The sequence below is a fragment of the Acipenser ruthenus genome, chromosome 29 (assembly GCF_902713425.1).
Source record: "Acipenser ruthenus chromosome 29, fAciRut3.2 maternal haplotype, whole genome shotgun sequence".
Taxonomy (NCBI): Eukaryota; Metazoa; Chordata; class Actinopteri; order Acipenseriformes; family Acipenseridae; genus Acipenser; species Acipenser ruthenus.
This window is the reverse complement of record NC_081217.1, coordinates 4117060-4135564: the sequence shown is the minus strand read 5'-3', so window position 1 is coordinate 4135564 and position 18505 is coordinate 4117060. Positions and strand designations below refer to the sequence as shown.

The 18505-nt window shown below is 37.5% G+C and overlaps 1 protein-coding gene across 2 annotated transcripts in view; it reads left to right on the top strand.

The window, feature by feature from the left end:
- The window catches only part of LOC117432253 (cadherin-4-like), a 239481-nt gene that overhangs the window by 2252 nt on the left and 218724 nt on the right, over positions 1–18505 (top strand). For both annotated transcript variants that reach the window (XM_059003810.1, XM_034053898.3), the window contains exon 2: positions 413–524. In XM_059003810.1, the coding sequence (XP_058859793.1) occupies positions 413–524 (112 nt within the window). The remainder of the gene's footprint in view (positions 1–412; positions 525–18505) is intronic.

The following is an 18505-nucleotide window of genomic DNA, read 5'->3' as shown; positions in this document are numbered from 1 at the left end:
GGTTTCCCAGTTGAATTACCAGTATGTAATACAGTATATGATCCAAGGTGTTTTGTGGCGTCTTGTTGATCATGCAACCCTCTTTGAAAATATTGCCTTGTTTTATGATATCCCACTTTCAACATTATTTCAAAACCTAGCCAAGCTTGTCGAAGAATTTGTTCCAAAAATCTAATGCCAAACTTGGAGTTTTTGTAAAATTTGCACAGAAGGACCTCTTATCTGAATGTATATTTATTACCTTTTGTGTTTGCAACAGCCAGGTCAGACACTAATACAAAGTGAGACTGGCTACCCCAGATGCCGTAACTGCAATATTCCCTTTCAGGAATCGTATTTTAAAATCTTAGTTTAACAGTGTGCTAGAGCTCCTTTTAAAGCTGAGACTCTTTGTCTTCTTTCCCTTCATTAGGGGAATTATGGAGACCTTGCATCTAAACCACCATGCCGAGCTGGATTTTCAGAAAGTTTTTATACAGTGCTGGTTTCAAGGGAGATATTAGAAGGTCAGAGCATTCTCAAAGGTAAGTGTGGCAGTTGGTTTTAAGCATTCTGTTGTTTTTTTTTTTCTTCTTCTTAAAAAGGAAAATAATACAAGTCTGCAGCTCTATCTTAAGCTGGGTATTCAGACAAATAAAACAGTCTTGAATTTATATTTTCGGAAGGTCAGAGCATTCTCAATGGTAAGTGTGACATTCTGGTGACAAAAAAAAACAAAACCTTTTATTCTCCCTTATCGATTTCAAGGAGGCTGTGAACAGGGTTTTGATGTGGAAAATTAACATGGATTTTGAATCACAATGGTCTGATCATCAGATATATGTTCTCCTTTGTGCTGCAGGCAAAGCGACAATCTTAAAAATGTGTTGAATCATTTCGGTAGGATGATGAATACATTGTTACCCTAAAGGGAGAGTTGTATAATAAGAATATGATGAGGATTCACAGCTAATGTGCTCAAGATGTCGGAGACATTATTAGGTGTTGATTCAGTCCTGTTTGTCAGCATGTAACATCATCGTATGGCTTTGTATAGCTTTTAAATCATAGAGTTGAACATTTCTGCACTTAGGTGACCAGTGTTCTTGAAACCTTTTCTGTAATGTGTCCATTTAATAGAGCTCCTAGCTCTGAAACAAGAAAACTGTACAAGGAAAAGAAGCCAATCATTTATGATGCCACTGTAATTGTTAGCTTATTTTTAGATACAGTATGTGCTTCTCCTGTTTGTGTTTTTCCTGTCCAATCAATCAAAGCTTGGTACTGTACAGTACATCACTCTGACTTTTCCCTTCACTTGGGAAGGGTGACCAAACAGCATTCATCCCTGTGTTTCTGTGCTGTGAATTTCAGCAAGTCTGCACGGAGGTGTCCTGTCCACCAATCACTAACAATCAATCACAAATCTATTGCGTGCCGTGCTGAGGGGTTTCAGTCGTTCCCCTGTTAGTAGTCTGTGTGATTTTGATGGAAACAGACACACACGGCTTAATGTGGGAATAGGCAGAAAATGTCCTGTGGGGATTTTTTTTTTTTCTAATGGACATAATGCAGTATTTTACAGGGCAAGAAGTAGTGTATTTGGCAAAACAATTTAGCTATCTCCCCTATCAGAGTTAAGTTGTTTGTCAGACATAGAGAATAGTATACAGTGTGTGTGTGTGATTTTATATATATATATATATATGTAATGCCAGATGGTGTTTTTCCAGCCAAATTTGGCTTGTTTTTAAAGCATCTAGCAGGTAAATGTTGTCTTTGGTGGTTTGGTTATTTTTTGACTATTTTTATCATGCATGTTTTTTTTATTTTTTATTCCTTTCGATTTATGAGGTAATCTTCAGCGCAGAACTTCAATCACCACAGCGTCCTGTATAGTATATCATGTCCTTAATCTGGAGCTCTGTATCCAATAAAATTACGAATTACTCAAACGCTCGGTTATTTTTTATTCGTCACCAAGAACGGTATCAGTGCAATTGTAATAGTTTTTACCTTTATTTTTAAAGACTATCTGCCAACAGTCCTGACAATGTAATATAACACTGTATTCCGAATATCCTTTTTCCCTGGACCTACAGCATTTGATTTCATCAGATAAAAAAAATAAGAAACCAGCTGTTCTGGTTTTGTACGTTGTGAGAAAAAAACAAGCAAAGTATAAATAAATAGTTTAGAGCGTTACTTACCTGTATTTTTTTATTTTAAATAAATGTGTAGCATTTTTATTTATGCTTTTGTAATATATATAAGGTCAGTCGTTTATTCCAAACCCGGGTCTCTGCACTGACCGATATATAAAGCAGCTTTAAACCCGTGTTTATGGCCACAGTCATAGGATGCACTTTTGAAAAACACGTTTAATATGAAATGAAAATAAATATATTATTTAAAATAAAAATGGCATTTAAAATCAATGTTTTTAGAGAAATTTAAATAGCTTTCAAACCAGCAGTGTTTTTCTATTTTTCAAATTGGGAGCACATGCACATACTTCAGAGGATGCAACAAAAATGACTTCCTGGACATTTCATATGAGAGTTTAATTTGTCATATTACATTCTAATATTTTAAATTCCATTCGGCGTGGAATTCCAATATGTATCGCACCATTGCCTTCAGTATTGCAATAACCAATCCTGTCCCACTACCCACCCCTAATATATATATATATATATATATCTATATCATTTTTGTTTTATTTTTTACAGATAGATACAGGTATGTTTCAATGTAGGGTCATCCTTGTGTGATCCTGGAAGTATATGTGATCGTTGTCCAAACTATCTATTGAAAATATAAAACCAAGGAGGATGCAATTTGTTCTTCAAAAATATTTGTACTTGGCTATTTTTAGCACTGATCACATTTCCTTTAGTATCTCATAATCACCACATGTCCATATACTGTACAGAGACATATGGGCATATTACAGTGTACAAGGTTGTCAAAAGTCAAAAAGTAATTTAATAGCCACCCTTAGTAGATGGGTAGATTTTGGCATCCATCCTGTTTCCTGTCCGTTGGAAATGTTCATACCTCTTTAACCACCTGCAATTTCTTTCTATGACAGATTTGAAATGAAACCCAAATCCTGGTGCGATCTGCTACAGTTGAATGTCACACCTGTAAACGGTGTTGCCAGATTGGGCGGGTTCACCCCCAATTGGGCTTGTATTTCTTGTATTGTGCGTGAAAAAATGGATTTGGGCGGGTGCCTATTTTTTGGGCTACTTTTGGGCATTTGTGCGGGTATTACATTTGGATATATTTTGAATAGTTTTTAAAATATTTACGATATTTTTAAGCAAAATACTAAGCTATATGATACACAGCCCTTAGTGTTTACATCACTGCCTGTAAATGCATGATGCTTTATTATTCAAGTTTTCCGAAATCATATTTTACCTGTTAGTTTATATGAATATACCTTCCCTTAGATTTATTAATGGCTGCTTTCTTTTGCTTGCTTTCTATTCTCTTCTGAAGTAAAGGTCTAGTACACAGAAAATTGACTTCATAGCAGACACAGCCAATACCACAAGGATTACAATCAATATCAAGCTACCAATTTGGCACCATGCCTGCCAATACAAGCCAATTGTGAAACTTCTATTGATTTGCATCTTATTCCCCTACTTCTGTTTGAAAAAGTGCTAGGTTAGGGCTAGGCGATGCAGCCAGCTACTTCACAAGCCTGTTACCTCTGGAATCCCGGGTTCAACTGGTGTGTACGACTGGTGTCAACCTGGCCCCCAGTAGACTACACAGTTTGGCACAATAGTCAGTCTCTAAATAAAGCCTAGGATGAGAATGTTCTCCTAGTCAATGCCCTTGTCTCTCGTCTTTTCAAATCGCTAAATTCACAGTATTCAAAGTTCTGTATCGGTTCAGTAGATATTCATTTGTATATGAGAACTGGATTGGAACACTTAAATAGAAACATTTCATTTGTATTGCGTTCTTATCAACGAGTGCTAAATCTTTAGAATGCAAAGAAGCCGGCACACTGCAGACTGAGTGTGAACATGAATGTGTTGCTGCATTTAGTCCAATATCGAGCTTTCATGGGCTCACAGCAGTTTTAAGCAACCTTAACAAGAAGGCTGGTCTTGAATATGCAATAGGAGCAGTAGGGAGCAGTAGGGAGCATTGAGAAAACATGCTTGCCTACAGGCGCATCCACGCCCTCAGGCCTCGGAGATCACATCTAAAGTGCATGACGGCAGTGGAACCATGGAAACCAAGAGTAGGGTATTTATCTTTGAGAAATACGGGTGCTGAAAGTATGGCAGTAATAATTTAAGTGAGTGCTGTGTAGTAAAAAGTGTAATTTTAATAAGATATTTGACTAGATCTGCTAGCCATTTGGTGAGTGCAGTGGGTTAAAAATCATAGTCGAGCCCAAGCACTCTACAGTGAAGGAGATTGGAGTCTATATGTACTGGGGTGTATGCATATCATTTTAAAATGCTTTTTCTAACTTCTTCTCTGTCTGTTTTGAATGAGTAAAGTTGCCTCACGGCATGACTGCAGGTTTTAAATCGGAGCCTTAGTGTCTTATCGACTCTGTCGCCAGCTATTCTTCAACTACAGCAAATGTTAGAAATCAGATATTTACTACCTTGGAAACCGAGCCTTAAACAGTAAGGACATATAAAAGCTTTGCCCCCATGGATGACAAACCCAGAAACAGTAGCTTTAATTCCAGTTTCTCAAGTGCTCTCAAACATGCTTGCCCCGAGAAAACTGTATTCCCAAGAAAACTGTGAAGTATTCCCTGAGCAGGCTGTAATGCTTCCAGGGTTAGGAACTGTAGTCTTCCTGTGGGAATACAGCTGCTGTATAATTCTGGAATTGAGTTTATTTCACTTTACTTCTTACAAAATCATCGTTCTCAAGAGAGAGAAATATAACACTACTTTGTTTTATTAAGTGATAAGTAAGGACATTATATTACCTTTTTCTAAAGAAACAAATAACAAGTACAAATTAACTTTTTTTCAGTAATGTGCCCAACTCTGTGTATCACGTGTGTCATTCATTAATTTTTTTTAAATTGAATTCAGAGTAAATGTTTCTTAATTTCATGCTAGTAAGGTTTTTTATTACATAAGACCAAAAAACGATTTGCCCAACTCAGAGTTTTGTCTTTGGAGACTGGGATGGGGAGGGTTTTATAACAGAAACTGCTAATCATTTTAAAAAGTTTGTGTTGCTTTTAGCCTCAGGAGAACCAGTGCACTGTCTGCTTGAGATGCCTTTCTGGACAACCCTAAACAGTAGTTTTGTATTGGGTAAATCGATTTGAATTGCAGTTTCTCTGGGATAATGATGGTTAAATTCACTGTCACTATACATTTAAGAAATTGTTTGTGACAGTGAGTTTCCTTTTTTTTCTTCCAGTGATAGTTTAGAGGACTAGTCAATAGCCTCAAGTTTTATCTCAAGCCTGTTCGGTACACAGCTCACAAGACACAGATGTGCTGAGTTGAGGCAAAAAGCATCACATCCAACAGTCTGGATCTGCTAATGGCGAGCACCTAGCTTTACCACCCATGTCTTTCCACAACAATGTTTAAATGCTGGAGGCTGGGTTAAAAACAGAATGTTTTCAGGCACTCACATAGTGGCAATTAATTGGCATTTAATGCCATCAGTATCACAGACCCCCACGCACACACACTACTTGTTTTCATGATGAGAGAATGAACAATACTATAATGTTATACGGTAGGCCTAATGACCAAGAATAAGAAAGTGCAGAAGCAGCATAGAGAATTGAGATTCCAAAGCCGATTTCTCAGAATCTTAAAATTGTATCTGGTGGCAAAGAAAGGTTCAGAGGTAAATATGTTTCTCTATAACTGCAAGCCATAGCTCAACAGTCTCTAGAATGAAGTTAGGAGCCCTAATATTAACAAAGCAAGATAGCGAGGTAGCTTGCACCTAGTCCTTTAGGGCTTGCCTGAGTTCTGTGCAGCCAGCAGTTTGTTTGTGCCTCAGTGTATTGTCCTCCCTAATCCAGACCCTTTTTCCTTCCCATTGGACCGGTTGTTCATAAGGCGCTCACCCCTCTCCAGGCTGATGTGATTTTCGAAGCCGGAAAATGGATTATAGTGGCAGTATTTTGATAAGCTCAGTTATTGCAGTTTGATACTGACCCCTTCATTCGGCAAGCCTTTTCATGAAACTTTCTTTCAAATGTGTGAAGGAACTGTGCACAGTTCTGATACAGTACTTGAAGAGGAAATTACAATTTTACTTCCTATTTCAAAAGAAGCATGCTTTTCTATCTTCTTTTTTTTGGCAGGCTAAGCACTGTTGGAAGTTAAGTCGTCTTCAAACTGTACTGAATTTCAGATTAAGCGCTAGCCCTATTTGATGGTATTTACATACATCTCTGGGATCATTTTATTTCTTCCTTTGTAAATTTTCTATTTTATATCTATGCTAATGTGTGTTCAGGTTTTAGATTATATACTTTGGGGGAGTCAGTCAAGTACCTCATATGGAGGTTGCATTAACATCATTTCATTTTTTGGTGAGCAATTGCAAAACAATATACTGTATAACGGGAAATTTGGGCGGTTTTGATTGGATCGCCAATAATTCTTTCACCAATCAGAATGTGGTATACAGTGACCGATCCCGCCCTCTGACAGACTGGTATGCAGGACAGTTTAAAGAAGCGCTGGGCAAGGGAAAGAATGTGTCAGATTTGCTTGAATAAATTACAAACAGACCGGACATTTACAAATGGATTTAGAAAATGTGGAATTTATGATTCCAATCTGGAACTCCGAGGCAGTGTAAACTGCGCCTGCTACTGTGGTACCGGTACAACTGTTCCAGTTTTGTGTTGTTTTTTTACAAGGGGTTAATTTAGTACTGTAACAGCCACAATAGTTTATTCCAGACTTGTTAGAAAGTCTGTAACAAAAGCATATTTGTTTTGGATTGTTATTGTCAATTCATTGTAGAAAGTACTAGTAAGACACCCACCGTGCAGGTATCGCAACGTCCTGAAACAGTATGTTAAAATAAACTAGTTCTGCACCATATATAAATTTGATTGATTTTCCCAGTGCTTGCTAGTCTATTAACTAATTTTGAATTTAAAGCATTTTTTGTTTCGGCTTTATTGTTAACGTTTTCACACACGTGTCAATACTGTCCTACAATTACTAAGTGATACTGTGATCGTTCCACTGTAAATGTTAGTGAACCAGAGCTACGTTTTAAAACTGAGAGTTAGCAAATGCCTATCATTAAAGTGTATTGCAGCGACTAATCCTTTCCAATTACTGGTATCTTAAAATGAAGGACTATATAACGATAATGTAAACGAGTAAACGAGACACTGTTTTAGAAGACAGATTTAATTAAGTAAACATGTATTTGAATGTTTTGGAAATTAAAAGTATAAGTGCAAAACTGTGGCATTTCTTTGTGAACGTGCTAAGCGAAAACGCCAATTCAAACAGTCAATCCCCCAAGGTAGCAAATTCGCCAAATTTAATACCAGCCAAAATGTCCCGTTATACGGTATTTGAATTGCTGACTGTTTCCTTGAAGGAGTTTGAAAATATTCTTCTGACTTAGTAGATATATATGTGTTCTGGGAATTGCAAACTGGTGTTTTGTGAGTGACTAAACTCATAGTAAAAACATACAACCCTGTACTGCACACCTGTCATGCAGTGCTGGTAATGAGAAAACGTCTCTTACTGCATAGAAATTTCAAATGAATTGAAGTAAAGGTGCACTGAATGTAACCTTGAGAGGGAGATTAGAGGGTCATTATCAGACCCTACAGTTTGGAAGCTGTGTTGGATCACTGGGATCATTAACTGAAGAAAGTGGATCATATGCCTTGGTCTTTCTCCTGAGAGATTTGCTGAGCGCACTAAAGCCTTTCTTCTTGGCTCTGCTTTGCACATTATTTTTTTTTTTTAGTAGAGGAAGCGATTATTTTATCACTCCTTTGAGGACAGTGCTCCTTTGTTTTGCCTCCCTCTTCCCAAAGAAATCAACTGCTTTAGTCTCTGCTCCAAGACTGCATTTCTTTTGTCCAGGGGTTACAGTGAATGATATAATATTTACCTATACACATCCCTAAGCATTGTGCTATGGTTTTGGAGTAATATGGATATATTTATATATTATTATTTATTTCTTAGCAGACGCCCTTATCCAGGGCGACTTACAATTGTTACAAGATATCACATTATTTTTACATGCAATTACCCATTTATACAGTTGAGTTTTTACTGAAGCAATCTAGGTAAAGTACCTTTCTCAAGGGTACAGCAGCAGTGTCCCCCACCTGGGATTGAACCCATGACCCTCTGGTCAAGAGTCCAGAGCCCTAACCACTAGTCCGCCAGTAGTTCAAAATGATGCCCCAAGTATGAATAACGGTTGTGTATAGAGACACGTAGGCAATTGGAAAATATTGCAGACCACTAATTAAGTAATGCATTCAAGATTGATCTCTTGGCTTCACATGCATAACCAGTCCTGGTAATTCCTATAGTGTTGGGTCTTGTTGAAGTTATAAGATTTGGTGTTTTTGTTGTTCATTTTTGTAGCAGGGGTTGGTTTTTTGTATTCATTGTCTGTCTAGGGCCATCCCACGCAAACGTAACATTTGATCAAAGACAGTCGTTAGCCTGATATTGATGACAGTGTAACAAAGGTGCCGTCTTCAAAGAAAGGCTGTCCTAGTGCAATGTTTGTGTGTTTGCAGTTGCTGTTATCTGATATACAGGGTGGTTAGAAAGTAAGTTTACCACATCAACGCACCATGCTAATCACTTTCCAATCGCCCTGTACAACTCTGTTCCTAGTACTGGCCTTTCCGTTTTGTCTTGTGTGATTACCTGTTTGGTACAGTGGTTCTACTCTAACAAAAGATGATGTTCGTATTGTATCTGGAATACAAAAGAGTAAATATATAAAACCAACTTCAACCATAGGTCCAGGATAAGAGGGTTAAAAAATGGTGCAACTATTTGTGTTGTCAGGCCATTGACATAATCAATACTGGGAGGAATCCGAGGGTTTTCATTAAACCTACGTGCAGGCCATTGAGATAAACAGATCCTGGGAAGAATCCGAGGGCTTTCATTAAACCTACGTGCAGGCCATTGACATAAACAATACTGGGAGGAATCCGAAGGTTTTCATTAAACCTACGTGCAGACCATTGACATAAACGGATACTGGGAGGAATCCTAGGGCTTTCATTAAACTTACATGGATCTTCTTGGCTTGCTAAGATAGTTGTCTTTAGAGATCTACCCTAATTTAATCCTGCAAAACACTTCAAGTTACCAGATGATGATTGTTAAAAAAAAAAAAAAAAAAAAAAAAAAAAAAAGGTTTCTTATTTCAAGCCTCTTTGATTTTTTCGGCAATTATGTTGGCCTTTGCTGTCTGATATTGTTCAGCTTAGTACTCTGCAAGACACAACAAGCCTTCATTCTGTTGACATCAGTGAACAATTAGTACCTTCCCACCCACCCATAGCTTTAACTGATTGGTCTACAATGGAATTGTGCCTTCTCATTGGCTCAGGGTCTTTCCATTCTGACTGAAAAGGGTTGAATTTAAATGAAATCTTTTGAAAAGGTACAGGTAAGCCTGTTTATAAGTGACTTTTCCTTTACATATGACAGACTAACCAGGTAGGATTTTCCATGTGATAAAAAGCATAGCCTCACAGAGATCCCGATTCGGTGTTTCAAGTGACAGAATAGCGTTAAAAAGCACTTCTCAATTGAGGTATTTTTTTTTAATCAGTGGTAGCGGAGCTTTGATCTTTTTGAAGACTGTCAGCACTAGTTGGAAAGCATTAATGGTTTTTACGGCATTCCCTTTGCTGGCAAACTATCCAAGAGGCAAATGTTTTGATCTGGCTTTTTTTTTTGTACTGTGTCCAGTGCTTGAGAGAGATTTTTGTGATTAACTTCAAGACTACCAGGTATCAAAACTGTAAAATTGGAAACTCATGCGGCTGAATGACTTGGCATTAAGACTATTGTAAGGGTTTTTATTTCTCAATGCGTTCCAGTGCTACAAATAAATATATATAGTTTTTGCTCAAAGAACCGACTTCCCAATGTTGCAGTATGTTTAACATACCTTTGTCAAGGGAAAGTGCGTTTGAAAACAAACAGTGGAGGTATTTATAGGCTTTTGGTGCTATGGTAACGACATGTTGTCATTCACTATGCATTTTTTTAAATATGAAATAGCAGTGGTCATGTTTTGAGTTAAAAGGATGTGTTGTGGCCAAATGTGTCTCTATGGACTGTGACTGTTTGACCACATAGCAATATGAAATACCACCCAAGAAGACACTCATTTCCACATCATGTTGACGAATATATACCAGTCTTGATCATACTTTTGTCAATAGCAGTTTTTAACAGTTGTATAGATCTAGCAGTTTTCAAACCTGTTGCATCGCTTCTGGTGTGTATGGTCATATCGCTACTAAAGTATCTTGTCACCCAATGAAAAATCGCATCGCATCTGGTGTGTGGCAGCCTTAAAGGTAGTAATTTGATAAAAATGCTACTATTTTGTTATTTCTTTTGCTTCTTGAGCTGTAACATAGACTAAATGTGCTCTTGTTCCCTGCTGGGGTAGCCTGAGGAAGGTTTTTTCTTGTTGTTTTTTAGGCTCAATGCCCTAGTCCTGGTCCTTCCTGTAATTGTGTCTAAAACATTTTGCGAGGTAAATGCTTTGCAGTGGTATTGCATGCTTTGCTTTAACACCTTGCTGCTTTAAACATGGATTAGGACTATCATGAAGCACTTTCCTCAAGAGCTGTACTGACACATGCTGTCCTTTTGGAAGAAATACGTGGGTTTTTTTTTTAAATCCCTTTATCAGCTAACAATATGAATTTACTTTAAATGAAAATGCAGTTTCCTATTTTGTAGTTTTTATTACAGTATAGTAAGAGAACTATTGTAGAAGTGTTTAACTAGTAAGCACACACTCACACAAAAGAGGTAGATAACGATCCTTTAGGCATTCTTCTGCAAATCTAAAGGACAGGAGCGTATCGCTGCATGATTAACCTAAATTAATTAATGTGCTCCCAGCGTAGTTTGTAATTAAAGAAACGAAAATTGCTAGAACTTGGGAGCATTGTGGTCCTGGGGCTCTTTCTCTCCCCCCCCCAACCCCCCTCCCATTTTTTTTTCTTGCCAACTCTGGGTGGGAAGCAGAAGATATTCCCAAGCACAGTTCTTGTAATCACTGGCTGCCATCCACATTTTTACCCTGAACCACACTAAGGAACACTGTGCTCACAAGCTTGCTTCAGTGATCCCAAAAAGTCTATGTGTGCAATTCAATGTTAAATGAGTACACACATCTTAGTTGGTATACTCCAAATAGTGATGTTTTTTTTATTTAAATGAACAAAACATAATCTCTTTATACTTACCTTGGCTGATGCGGTACGGTTCTATATCATCTTTATACTGAAACAGTTAACCCACTAGCAATACTAATGGGCCAATACCGGATGCAAACACTGTGATGCTCTAGGCTTGTCCTATTGGATTTTATCATTCCAGTTTCATACTAATCTCCTTTGATAAACGATACCTGGAGACGCATTATATGCAGTTCAGTTGGCCACCTAGCACAAGAATAGAGCGCTAGGCTAATATATTTAGCAAATTCAAAAACCAAGCTTTTTTACAACATTATAAGAGAAGAATGCTCAAGGGTCTAAAGAAAGCTAGCAAGACTGTACTACACCTTCGAGCAAAATACTGTGAAAACAAAGAGGAGACTCCTGAATAAAAAAAGTTTTGGATCATCTATATGTTTGCATTCAGCTGTGGGTGTTTCTGTATAAAGGTGTTTTTATAAAACTAAAAGCAGAGGCTTTCCTGTGATTTAGGGCTGTTTTTAATCCCAATGAGGTACATCCATCGGTATCTCTCCTCCCACTCAAGGGTATAAAACGTATTGTGTGGGTGTAGGCATTTAAGGCCCGTTCATGGGGGGAGAAAGATATTGATGACTATATTTAGTGATATTCCTGTCAAAGGATTATGCAGCAAATGCCAAACCAAAGACACAATCTATTGTGGCTGAAAAGCATCACAGTAGCATACCAGTGGTTCCATTTACAGCGTCTTCAGTGAGCTGATCTTCCTCACTTAGTCTACTCCAACGTAAAAAGAAACACAATTTCCCACGGCATGTGGAGGTCACCTGTATTCAGGGAACTGATTACAGATTTGTTTTTTTTGTCAGTTACAGGGTTGCATGTAATTTCCCTAACTATTAGGCAGAATGAGTCAAGGTACTGGATTTTGCCACCAGAGTCACAGCTGTCTGCAAGGATTTAGAATGGAAGCAACCGAGAGGAGAGATTCATTGTGCTCAACGGATCATTGGAAATCATTGACTAGCAGGTTATCCACAACTGCAAAGTGTTGGTGAAACTGACCAGTTATTGGTATCTTCTGCTTCTGAACTTCTAAAGGTTTGTGCATTAAAACTTTCCTGCTGGAAGACAATAACAAATTTCACCTATTTGTCGCTTTCTGAGGTCTATTCAATTACTGTCTCTCCTCAAATTCAAATGATATTTATTGGCATGACATTCACAGGTATTATCCCCTTTCTTCAAGAAACCACCTTCTTTTTCTGCCAGCTTAATACAGTATTTTCCTTTAATGTATTGCTGTATTTTGTCCAGTGGTGGAGGAAGTATATCTCTAATACAATCTCTCTAATGTGGCACTAGTTACAATACTGGTTTAAAGAGTCAGGTCTCTGAGGATTTCCAGTTTCATTTGTCTACCTGTTTCAATTTGCAGCTTGTGGTCACTCTCCCTCACTCTGTTGGATCAATATTGTCTGCAGTGCGATTCACTTTTGTTCAAAAGCCAGACATGGCTCCTGGGGCAATTTTTTGTTAATAATGATTACTCAATTAATTGTCTGTTGCATTTAGGTGGGGGATTGGCCTAATTTATGGTGCACACTTTATTTTTTTTCTGGCGATTGCTGGGGGTTTGACCTTGCAGGACACTTTAGTCAAGACAATCTAAATCTCTTCCAGGCGAGATGATAAAAAACACTCCTGCCTGTCATGGTAGGTGCGCTGTTTTATTTCAAGCAGCTCAGCACAATACATATTGTATTTACTCAGTGAGGGAACCTTTAAGAGACCCTTCCTGTGGAAGTAGTGCTGAGACATAATGGTGTGCTGTTTTCTCACTGTGTTAACATGGGACAGAAAGGAATGGGAAAGGATGCTGTTTTCAGATTGGGGCCAGTGCACTGACGTTGCAGGTTGCGCGTCACTTGATTAAATTCAGGCGAACGGACAATTTGATTCCAGCATTGTTGAGAATGTTGGCTCATCAACCCAGGAAATTAACATTGTATACATTATGTGCTTTGTGTAATTTTTTTAAGGAAGAAATGCTTGTTCTGCCTTCTGCTTTAATGCTTTTGTAAAGCTGAGGTCCGCATATTAATTCAAGTGACATTGAAGCCCATTTGAAGTCGACCAGTGTTGCCTTTTTGTCCTTGTGATTTAGTGGGAAGTTTCTGAAAGAACGCAAAGGGCAATGCACCTTTAAAACTGAATAAAAGATTGAATACTTTCAGAATTTAGTGTTTATATACGTTATATACATGTTTAAGAATATACTGTAAAAATATGAACGGTTTGGGAACGAGAAAAGGTCGTTCAGAACATCAAGGCTACTCTCTTTTTAGCATTCTCCTCTCTTAGGGGGTCTTATTTAATAGCACAGTAGCATACACCTGATTTATATAAATACACTTTATTTGAGGACCTCTTGTAAAACAGTTTCTTGCTGGTTCATAACAGTGCAAACTTTTCACTTCTTGAAAAGCTTTGGAATATTTAACAGCCCGTCAATGAAACTTCCATACACCTGCTGCTGAATTTGAAGAGTGATGCACGATAACAATGCAAATTGGTGAAATCACCTGTATTGATTTGTTCATTTAGTACCTTTACAGATATGCACTCACTTGACTGAACTATTGTGCTTCTGCTTGTATTTGGCATACATGAATGTGATATTGACGAATACAACTTGGCTTTTTGAGCTGTATCAGTGTATTGGCAGGTTTTAACTCCCTTTTAAAAGCACATGACAAAACAAAGCATTCACTTTACACAGTGTAAAGGAATCAGTCTGACGTCAAGATTGAAATGTCAAAAGTGCAAAATTATTGAGAAAAAAAATGGCAGAGCTACACCAGCTTGCTGGTATGTTCGCATGTATTCAAAACACGAAATGCATTAAAAAAATATTAACAAGCACTTTCCCTTCTCTTCCTCAACTGAAAGAAAATCTGAACTTTAAACAACTTTAGCAACTTGCTACTATGTTTGTGTTTGGTAGTCTCAGAACTAACTCTTACCGTATCGCTTCATAGCAATTTTATTAATTTACATAATGTCCTTCTGTTACACAATGATGTAGGACTGTAGTGATGGAGTGTGTTTCTCTTTTATTTTCATTCCATCACACACAGTATCAAAATGGAACTAATTCGTGTCAATAATTAGCAGTGTAGGGCAGCAGTGTGGAGTAGTGGTCAGGGCTCTGGACTCTTGACCGGAGGGTCGTGGGTTCAATCCCAGGTGGGAAACACTGCTGCTGTACCCTTGAGCAAGGTACTTTACCTAGATTGCTCCAGTAAAAACCCAACTGTATAAATGGGTAATTGTATGTAAAAATAATGTGTAAAAAATAATGTAATTGTATGTAAAAAATAATGTGATATCTTGTAACAATTGTAAGTCGCCCTGGATAAGGGCGTCTGCTAAGAAATAAATAATAATTAGCAAAGTAATCAAGGGATATCATTGCTCCTGTTCATTTTTTTGACATTTCAGTCTGATGCAAGCTTGTTATTGTCCCCCGTCGGAGAGCGTTGCCATGTCATTTTTCCCACTGTCTCATTTTCTTGGGTTTCCTGAACCTTTTGATTTGTAAATGTAGCTGTAAACATGCTGACAGTGCCTCTCTTGCACAAAGCGCTCCTCACCACTCTCGTACAATTCATGATCAATAGGTTTTTGTTTTGGTTGGTTTGTTGTTTTTATTCTATTGCATTAAGAAAAACAAATGGTCAGGCATATGACACAAAACAATCAATGAACAATACACTTCATTTTGATTTGGTTGTCTATAGTTACAGGCATTTTTGTTTTGTTTAAATATGATAATAAGGAAACCATGGCCTTGACAGTTTGGCCCTACAGGTTGTGTATGTATTTATCAGACTGCTTGGCTCTAAATTATTATTATTTTGTGTTTAATGTAATAAAAATATTGCTTTAATTGTTAACATTTATACAGTGTAACTGCATTCCATTTTCTGTCTTGGAAGGTGTGTGTGAACAAGATGCTACATCACTCTCAACCTCTTCCAAGAAAGCTTATGAACGCAAGGATTTTTTAATAAACCATCACTCATGAATTATTCTTACTATACAATGGCTCATCTCGTAATACATACTCTGTCACCTTTTTGTATTATTATTTAAAAAATCAGCAGTTTTGATCTAATGTTTATTAAACACACATCAGTTTTTGAAGCGCCACTGTGATTGTTTTGTATGTCCCTAACCAGTACATACAGTAGATACACATACTCTTCTCAATTAGTGCCCATTTTGATGTTTGTCACCATGGTAGTGTATCTGTGGACCCCAGCCAGGCTGCAGCTGCAGATGTTGGCCATTGATTATTGGAAGTGGGGATGGATGATTGCAAGTGTCCAAAAGCTGTGTGCTTAGAATCACTCAGTGGAAGACTGTAAGCTTTTAGGCAAATTGTGGAGGCAGATTATTTTAATTTCCGTGACCACATTCACACACACACACGGACATACAGCAGGGGCCGAAAAGCCGGAATTTAGAACTGGAATTTTTTTCCTCTGCCAGTTCCAATAGAGTTCAGATTGACTTATTTTCACAGTTTGTTGCATTTGATATGCCTGACACGTACTGTGAATTTCAGAGGTAAAAGTATAATAAACTACCATAAAACCGATGATGGCGTTAAAACGTCTGCTTCGGTACAGTAGGTCAACGGGCATTAGGCTGTCTTTATGTGAATCCATCTAGAAAGCAAGACCTAGCTTTTTTTTTTTTTTTTTTATAAAGCATTTCGATTTGTTCTTGGTGCTAATTTTAATTTGTTTATGCCTGAATTAATTTAGCAAAGGAATCGCTTTTAATTTTCATAACATTTTGTATCTTCAGTTTTATGAATCACATAGATACCATATTTTTGGGGGTTTAAATGAATAAGTTAGAGATTCATAAAAAGGCAGATGTTTTAGTGTGCTGTGTTTAATTAAGACTTATTGCGTGTATTATGTTTTTTGTGTAGCCTTGATTGTGTCATTACAAAAAAAATCAAATTTCCTTGCTTTTTGAAGTTGTTTTTATTGCATTTTAAATTATTAAGTGTCCTTAATGTGATTATTCTTTTATGAATATTGCTACAATCTGAAGTTAAATTGCTTTTCCATCGCCAAGTCTGGTTCTCTGCTACTCAAAATGGATAATTCCTTTTGTTTAAAACGCAACCTTAATTAATGAGCCTCAGCATCACCAAGCCAAGGTTTCTATATTTTGGTTTTACTTGTCGGTATAGATTTGGCCTTGACCAATTGTTGTCTTTGTTCTTCCATAAAAAGATGCCGTTGTTTAAATAATGACCAAGTGAGACTAAAGAAGTCTCCATTTATTCTCTTCGAATGGAGTAGATGGTATCTTTAGTGCTAAATCACATTGCTGTCAGTATGGGCGCGTGAAATAATACCCATGTTAAGAGAAGTGTGCAAAACTGACTATCTTGGTTTATGCAGCAGCTGGAGTGGTAAAGTACATTGGCTGAATTCTTAGCAGAAAGGTTAAAAAGGGTAATGCTTTAAAATAAGTTCTAAGATCAATAGAGATTATACATGAGAGGTCATAAAACCAGCCTGAATAAGAAGGTGTGTATTTATCTCCAGGTATAGCCACACTGCTCTGGCCGCTAGCTTTTATATAAGGCTGACCTGTCATCTGGTTTCTACCCAATTTATTATCCTTGCAGCGGTAGGTTTTCTTATTTGTTTTATAAGTAATGTATCAGAAAAAAAATAATACTTGAGACAGAAAGACCCACTAACTTGGGAGCAAGTGAAAACAATATTTATAGAGATCAGAGTTATTGTGCTAATGTGGGCTCAAGAGCCATTAATCAAACAAGTTCTTGCAACTTGTCTTCTTGCTTTGATTGTTCCACTGCATTCTTGACAAGCTGTGATCACATGCTTTATGGCACACCTGCCTCTTTCATGTGCATTGTCTTTGGTTGTCTGCCACTAAAGATCAGCACAGTGGAACTCCTACAAGGAAGTGAGAACTCCTTTATGGAACTGAATGAAAAAGAAGCAGAGGCTGATTTTTGAATGATTTGTACTAAGGATCAAAGTCTTGATCAGGGCTTGTCAGGGCTGATTCTGTGATCGCACGCAGTTTCTCGCTCAATTGTGGATGCAACCCTGGCCCAATATACTTTCTCGTTCACACTGGTTGGATTAGCAAGGGGAGGGAGATCAATTAAAGCTAGGACTCTTTCACTCCAGGGATTACATTGAGGTACATAGGCTTTATTGATCAGAGGTCAACTAGAATAACTTTAGAGGAATCACCGTGCCAGTGGAAGTACAAGTTTTTTTTTTTTTTACTTTTACAGCAGACAATCTTTTATTGATTGGAAACAACTAACAAAAACATATCCAGAAGTAACTGCATAGACCGTATCAGACTTCTTCCATGGAGACACCATATTGTTGTGACGCAGTCCAGTCAGCACCTGTTTATTCACCTGTCATTACTCCATCACTCTCATGTAGCAGTGGATCAGCGCTGTACCAGACTTATTATATTATAAAATGCTACATATAACTGCCACATGTGTTTTCCGCCTTTGTAGTCTATACTGCATGTTATTAACTCTCATTTATCAGTCCCATGTCTCAAATGTTGCTACTTGTATCCATTTGTATTTTGTTAAACATAATTTCACACATACCTGAAGGAGCTCAGTCAGACCCCTTCTATGTCGATATGTTAGACTTTCCCAAATGTGCACATTTCTCAGGCTTTGTTTAACAAGGTACTCAGACACAGTTCTTAATGTTAAACTTTTGACCAATGCACCCTGCTTATGGTGGTGGCCATTGGGACTGTAGCAGATCCTTCATTCTGTTAGGATCTGTTTTTAAAATTTAGATTTTTAATGAGATTTATCTGAACAGGCTCCAAGTCCAAACTAAGAATGCTCATTTAAAGATTTTTCCAGTAGAAAGACAAGCTAAATATAGTTCTTGGCATTTTATGTGGCTACACTGCAGAAAAAATATTCACCTTACCAGCTACTGTAGTGGGATACAGGCAAGCAGACTAGCATCT